We start from the raw sequence: 7,820 nt of genomic DNA, 5'->3' as shown, positions 1-7,820 counted from the left end.
AAAAATTTATAAGCAATTGAACTGTGAAAATACTAATTTATTGAAATTGATGTTTCACAATAAATTTCATTAAAAGGGAGCTTGAAGAGCTTGTGAAATCTCAATTACAAGCAAGTAGTAAAAACCAAAGGAGTAGATGTCTCACATTGACCAAAATGTACCAAAATGCTATAATATTTAGAAAATTTTAATTAGCATGCTAAAATATTTTCAAAAGCTTATTTCATTTCACTAAAAGTCACAGGCAAGCAGAGACTACAATAATACAGGAAAATGAAATCCAACAATATAATTGTACCAGTAAAGAACACCAAAATCTAAGAGGTAGTCAAAAGAAGTAACCCTGATAAAATATCCTGACAGATGCTCCCTAATCTCAGAGACCCAAATATAGTATGAAATTCTTATATTTTCAGTGATTAGAAAACATTTATTGGTATAGAATATAAAAACCAAGTATCTAAATGAATAATACTGTAAATGGAATACTCATATTTGCAAAAAAAAAGGCTAAGAATAAAATCTAGAACAGATGTCTACAGCCTGTGGGCCAAATCTGGCCTACTGCCAGTTTCTGAAAACAAAGTTTTACTGAAATATAACTACACCCATTTAATTTACATATTGTGTATGGCTGCTGATTTTATACTTACAGCTGAGTCGAGTACTTGCGATAGATCATATGGCCCACAAAACCTAAAATACTTACTAAAACATTGACCATCTGTCCCTTTACAGAAAGTTTGCTGACCCGTGGTCTAGACATATGCTGATAGGTATGTAGTTCTGAATAGCACTGGAAAGATTATGTCACAACATAAGGTATTCAACCATAAGGAATGTAAGATACTAGTTACATCATAATTCAATTACTTTTCATATCTGAAATCGTCCTAACATCTTTCTTTTTTTTTATTTTTGTGGTCTAACATCAATGAGTGTTTCCAAGTTATTATAAAAAGATTTAGTACTACACTGTCCAAGAAGTTTCTGCAATGTTGAAAGTGTTTTATATCTGCACTGTCCAATACTGTAGCCACTAGCCACATATGGCTGGCTATTGAGCATCTGAAATATGGCTAGTGCAACCAAAGAACTGAATTTTTAATTTTAATTAAATTGCAATGTGACTTTTGGCTACATTATTGGACAGCACAGATTTAACTCAACTAAATTAAAATTCCGAAGTGTGACTCTTAAAAATGACCAAAAATAACAGAGTAATGCCTTTGAAAAAAGGAGCTTTGGGCAGAAATGAACTGAATACCATAAACTCAACCCAAGACAAATTCCTTAATTAGTAAGCAAGATAAAAATGATTCCAAATTGTTCCTCTGCTTCACTATCTCTTTTCAGTGAAGAGGCAAAACTACTAATGCATCTTTTTTTTTTAGCAGAAACCCTGATAATTTTACGCTTAAAAGTAATAATAATTTTAATCTTCATTAATTATATTAAAATAGTGTGGGCATTTCACACAAAGTATATTTTTTAGCTTGCTTCCCATCAGAAAGTCATCTCTTAAAGTCAGTTCATTTCTATACCCTTAACATTTCAACCATGCTGTACAGAAGCCTTAGTTTATAGTACGTACATATGAGAACTGTGACCTCTTCTAAATCTGCAAAATTGCCAAGTAGTCACTTCTACTATGGAGAAGTCATTTTAATAGTCCAATCTTCCAAATGTTATATCTTCCATTACATGATAAAATATACCCATTCAGTGACAGAATTAGAGGACAGAGGTAATGCCTTGTGTAGGTCAAGTCAAAAAATATAACTCTTGTATAGTTCTCCACGTGCCTACCTCACAACTATTTTTTTTCACAACTATTTTTATATGTACCGAAACACTAAAATAGATGTATTTTTAGATTACATATTACCGATTACACATTGCAAATTAGTTACTGGTACAACTGAAAATCTAAAATATACAAAGTCAAATTTGAAATAATATAATACTCTCAAAAGACAAATGTTTGAGATATTTGCCTTATTATATCTTCCAGTTATTCACACGTGCTTCCCCAGATAGCTAATTCCACATTTTTTTTCAAAATCAGCTGGAAAGACTAATTTTATGCATTTTGATTTTAAAATAGCTGATATCCAGAATCATACACTACTTTTCCAACCTGGTAGTTAGTTGAAAGATACAAAATATTTTAAGGGCACTTCTGTTTATGTGTTCTTTTGCAGTTTAATCAGATGTCGTAGCAGGAACTTTAACAGAGAGATTTCTTCTGGTGCTGGTGATGTGCCGCTGCTGTGCTAGGAAAGACCGGGCAGGAGCACAAGCCCCCGTGTCTTTGTAAGCACCACTGCCGCTCACGAGTCTAGATTCCATCCCTAATTTCTGGAATGCTAGACTCTGAACAAAAATAAACAAATAACATGACTATGTAGAGTTTGCAAAGTGCTTTCCACATATATAGTCATTTAATCCTCAAAACAATTCTATAAAGCTGGTGTTTTCCTCATAGTTATAGAAAAATTAAGGGTTCAGGAGCTACACTGCACGTGATAATGCCAGTAAGAAAGGAGAAAACAAAGGCATAAATCCCTGTTTCTCTATTTTGACCCATTAAATTTGAAATTGTTAAAAACAGTAGCTTAAAATAATGCTCTAGAATTAAGCTTAATTATAACAATAGAAAAAAGTCCCAAGGCAAATTTTTGTGTTGGGGCCATTACTCCAGCCATTGTGAGCAGACACAGCACAAGAGAAAAGCTTAGGATCAATGGTTCTTTAAGTGTGGTCCCTGGATTAACGTTTGCACAACTGAAAATTTAAAAGTGCAAATTATACCTGTGGATTCTACCCAGACCTACTGAATAAGAAGCTCTGCAGGTAAGTCCAATAGTTTGTGTTTTAACAAGTCTTCTGATGCATGCTAAAGTTTGAGAATCACAGAATAGTTCAAATTTACTATGGTCTAGCTATATATCAGTACATGACAAATTATTGTAGTTGTGGCTATTGGGTTTCTTACTAAGGGAAAAAGTCACTACTCCTCTCTCACTAGATCACATAAAGCGATTTTACTGAGCTTAGCTTCACTGGTAACTAGTACAATAGACAACAATATTGTAAATGCTCAAAAAATATGGGTTGAAAAATGATTAAATAATGCATTATTTGGCTCTAATATCTTTGATGATTTATGTATCAAGAGGCCACAGAACAACAAGGAAAATAATACATTGTCCCTAATCTTAACCAGGATGGCTAACCCATGAAGGAAGGTTCTGGGGACACCTCACACAATCTCCTTCAAGGTCTTGCTAAATTAAGCCAGACTTCACCAAATAGAGAAGGGAGGGAGAAAGCACAGACAAAAAGTATGATGACATGAAAGAAAAAGGCATGTTTAAGGATGGAGAACCAGTTCTTCATGGTGAAGCACAGGCTTCACATGTGGAGAGTCTATAAACTGATATTCTCTCATACTAAATAAATGGCAGCTAAGGTAGATAATGGCTGTGTTATTATCTATGCTAGCTGATTAGAATACTCAAAAGAACCATATACATCAGGAAATGCTACTCTTGAAAACATCCCACCATACTAAGGATGACAAAATAAAATATACCAAATTATTTTATACTATTTTCTCCGTGTTAGGACACATAGACAATTCTTAAAGAGCAGTCTCTGGATAAAAAAAAAAAAGAAAATACAATAAAGGATACACTGAGAGGCTTTAGGAATGCTAAAATACATGCTGAGTACTAGAAGCACTTAATTTTGCATTATACAGATATTTGTAATTCTACAGAAACCCTTTATGAAGCACAAATTAAACGTTTTAGCTCAAATAAGGCGATTTTAAAAATGTTTAAGAACTATATGAGTGCTTCATGTGCATTAACTTAAAGGTTGGTGAGTCATGAAATCAATTTAGTGGTTTTGAAAAAGTCAAAATCAACTAAAAATATAAAGTAAATTTGGATTATGACCAACATTTAAAAAAAAACCGAGGGGCCTCCCTGGTGGCGCAAGTGGTTGAGAGTCCGCCTGCCGATGCAGGGGATACGGGTTCGTGCCCTGGTCTGGGAGGATCCCATATGCCGCGGAGCGGCTGGGCCCGTGGGCCGTGGCCGCTGAGCCTGCGCGTCCGGAGCCTGCGCGTCCGGAGCCTGTGCTCCGCAGCGGGGGAGGCCACAACAGTGAGAGGCCCGCATACCGCAAAAAAAAAAACAAAAAAAACCCCGAGAATATAATAGAAAACTCCTGAGTGTAACACACACAGCCAAGGTAATTTTGTTCAGTTATACATAAACATGAACACACAATAATTTGTGGTATAAAGTATATTTCCTTCTGTGGTTCATGGTCAAAATGTTTGATAAACACTGTTCTAAACATCGATTCACTGGCTAAATTTCAACTCACCTTATTATACCAGGCAGAAACAATGAGTTTTTCTTCATAATCACGGAATTTTGCTACTTTACATTCACTCTGGAAAAAGATATGAGGACTATTAAAATCCCAGAAATAAACCCAAATTACTGAAAATGGAATATTTTTTTCACTATGCCCATCAAGAGAATGTGAAGAATGCACTGTGAGGCACAGAAAGTATACAAATTGTAAAGCTTAATCATGGGAAATGCATGCCCAGCACCTTTAGGAAAGAATAAGATTGTGACTAATAAATCTTTATTTTAGGAATTGTACTGGTAGAACAGATATTAAACAATAACAAACAAGAAACGAGTGATTCTTATGCTACTGTCCCCTATATCTAGAGAAAAAAGTAACAACTGGCTTAGGTGACAAAACAAAGCTGCATCTGTGGAGAGTCAAAACTAAGGAGAAAAAAGATGTAGGGAAAAATACCCCAGAAAATCCTTCAAAATTTCCTGTAAAGCTTAGCACGAATTGTTCTCTCTCAGTTCTTGGTGACTGTTTGCTACACTGCCCAGGGCCCTATCTGCGTGCCACCCTAGAGACTGACGTTCATTTCTTAATTACTCTAATACAGCTGATTTTGTACATGTTGTGGAGCGCCAGATATAGCTGGCATCTAAAACATTTGAATGTTCCTACAGCAAGATGCTCATGGTAGGAAAAGCATACAGGAAACAAAGGAGGTAAGATGCCCATCTTCTTGCTCACATCCACTCCAGACAGAGACTGCCCGAGAAGGATGCAGACAGAATAACCTCTGCTATAAACATTAGTTTTCTCCTTTTTACTTTTTGCAGTGTGTGTACAGATAAATACACATAAATTAAAGGCCCATATGCTGTGACTTAACTGAAGATTTTCCTCACAGCCCTATATTAGAGGCACCATTTTGTCATCACACTTGTAAGGGAGCTATATTTCAAGTATCAACACTGGTGCACATTCTCATTGGCTTTCACTGGGAAGTAAATATTCAAAGCAACTTAGAGTTCATAGATTATTCAGTTCAAGTCTCATTATTTTACAGACGAGGAGACTGAGGACCAGAGAGGAGTGATAACTTTAAGACAAGTTAACAGTAAAGCTGTAACCTTGGCTTCTGATTTATGTGATGTTTAATGCTGTGGGGGTACAGAGATATGATACAGCCTCTGCCCTCAAGACACTCTGACACATGCCATAAAGAAAAATGCTATTGTGGGATGAATTCATGAGTTCAAAGCACATGGAGTCACTATAAAGAGACAACTAACTTTGCCTAAGATATATAAGGAGAGCTTTATAAATGGGAGATACTGGAGCTGGATCCTGAAGAATGAATAGTATTTCTTCAGAGAGACACTTCTATCCAGTGATTTTTTACAACACTTGACATGGCCTGGACAAGCACTTACAGCAAGTGCACCATAAGGCTGGTGTGTACTCTGTATATTAAAGTCTTTAAAGCTTTAAATAAATTATTTCCACCACAGTCTCTATCTACTGGCTCAGAAATAATATGAAGAAAATGGTAAATGAATATAGTGTATTCCCCTGAAACATAACCTTCCTAGTTGATTTATTGGGAGAAGAAAAGTAAAGAAGAATCTGGTTAACTGAGTATAGTACCTTTTTAAAAAGGTGAGCTTTGTTGTTTTTTTTTTTTTTAATGAACTCTCATCCACATAATATTAAAAGGAGCATGATGGCAGGACTCTACTAGAAAGAAGGGCTATCTGTATGATTCGCTGTTACAGAGGGAGAGACATACAATGGAGCAAGATACATAAACTTGTAGAGGCCCATTTGTGGGCTTGTGAGATGCTTTTTAATAAGCATACTGAGTGCTAAAACATGACACTCCTAACTTCTAAATTCTTGTGAAATTTGATCATTAATGGCAAATATTGACAGCAGTTAATTATATATTGACAGAATAATTAAGAGGAGATATATGAATATGGAAGTTTTACCTCCAGAATCTCAATTCTTCTCTCTTTCTCTGCCAACTGCTTTCTAAGTAGCATAATTTCAGCTGATGCTGGATTTAATTTGGGGTCTAAAGTTTTTATTACCTGTTTAAAGGAAAAAAACAAATCTCTTACGTTCACTTTATCTTGTCAAATACTGAAATAAGAACACAGTGTGTAAAATCTGTGTAAAGTGGAACATTATCCAGAAAGTGATCCAGGAGCTAACTATAACTTGTTTTACATTCTAATTTGAGTAACAGAAATAACACTCTACAGACTAGAAATGTTATAAAAATTCAGTACAAAAATGGGAAGATACCCGTCCCCAAATCAAATATCCTTCTCCAGGCTCAGTACTCAGAAATAGTTACTTAGCCTTATCAAGCTTTGAGCACTGAGGTCTTGAAATAACCCTTTTCTACCTTTAACTTGAATCAGATAAATTAAAACATTTTTTAAATTAATTAAAATGAATTCAATAGTTATATGGGAACTTGCTAACTGTACAAAGTAGGAGTAACTAACACAAAAAAATTCTTAGCAACAATCTTTTACTACCATTATCTAGTTAGATGAAATTCAATATATAAGATAAATATAATAGACATTGATGATTTCATCTGCAAATTCTAGAGTATTCAATCATATCCATGTAAATTACCAAATGTGAGCAAAAACAAAGTTTGATCAGAATGTTGTTCAGAGACTGAACTAAACTATGTAGTCAGCAGTATGGTAGCAAATCAACTCAGAAATATTAAGTATAAATTACAAGCAAAACAAGTTTCCAATAATAAGGTCATCTGTATCACCTAATTACAAATATATTTTAAAAGATTTAAAATTTAATGACAAGAAAATTTCATCTATGTTTATAGAGGTAAAGAAAAAAGACTAGAAAGTAATATCCCTAAACATTACTGTGGTTCATTCAAAACGATTCACTGCTAAACATGGCAGGCACTGTGGCAGATGGGGCTGCAGCAGTTTGCCAGAGTAAGGGCAACTGACTCTTATGAAGTACCTCCCCTTATGAAGCACACATTGTAAAAGCAGACACATTAGTTTTTAAATCATAATGTAATTACAAAGAACACATAAAAATTCGTTGCCTCTAAGTGATAGAAAGTATGGTTGTGACTTTTCTATATTTTCTGAGCTTTCTATCATGTACATATGTTACTATTTTAACCTTTCCCCTGAAATAGTGTAAGGGTAAAAAATGAAATCATGTTTACCAAAAAAGCAACTATTTTTTAAATGATAATATTTGATGATGGCAAGAATACAGTATTCATTGTCATTGCTTTGTCTAATTAGTTACAATACTTTTAGAATATCATGTAGAAATACATGTCAAGCATCTTAAAAATGTTCTTATCCTTTGACCCAATAACTTTGTTTGATGCATTAATCTAGGAACAAGATTAACATAATAAACTAAAA

General features: G+C 34.4%; 1 protein-coding gene across 1 annotated transcript in view; it reads right to left on the bottom strand.

The window, feature by feature from the left end:
• Positions 1-2,205: 2,205 nt before the first annotated feature.
• Positions 2,206-7,820, bottom strand: part of HOOK1 (hook microtubule tethering protein 1) — a 73,762-nt gene continuing 68,147 nt past the window's right edge. Inside the window, exons 20-22 of the mRNA XM_060084118.1 lie at positions 6,375-6,476; positions 4,402-4,470; positions 2,206-2,376 (exon numbers count right to left, since the gene is read on the bottom strand). Coding sequence (XP_059940101.1) covers positions 2,206-2,376; positions 4,402-4,470; positions 6,375-6,476 — 342 coding nt within the window. The remainder of the gene's footprint in view (positions 2,377-4,401; positions 4,471-6,374; positions 6,477-7,820) is intronic.

The sequence above is a fragment of the Mesoplodon densirostris genome, chromosome 2 (genome assembly GCF_025265405.1).
Source record: "Mesoplodon densirostris isolate mMesDen1 chromosome 2, mMesDen1 primary haplotype, whole genome shotgun sequence".
In the NCBI taxonomy this organism is placed as follows: domain Eukaryota; kingdom Metazoa; phylum Chordata; class Mammalia; order Artiodactyla; family Ziphiidae; genus Mesoplodon; species Mesoplodon densirostris.
This window is presented reverse-complemented; position numbering and strand designations above follow the sequence as displayed.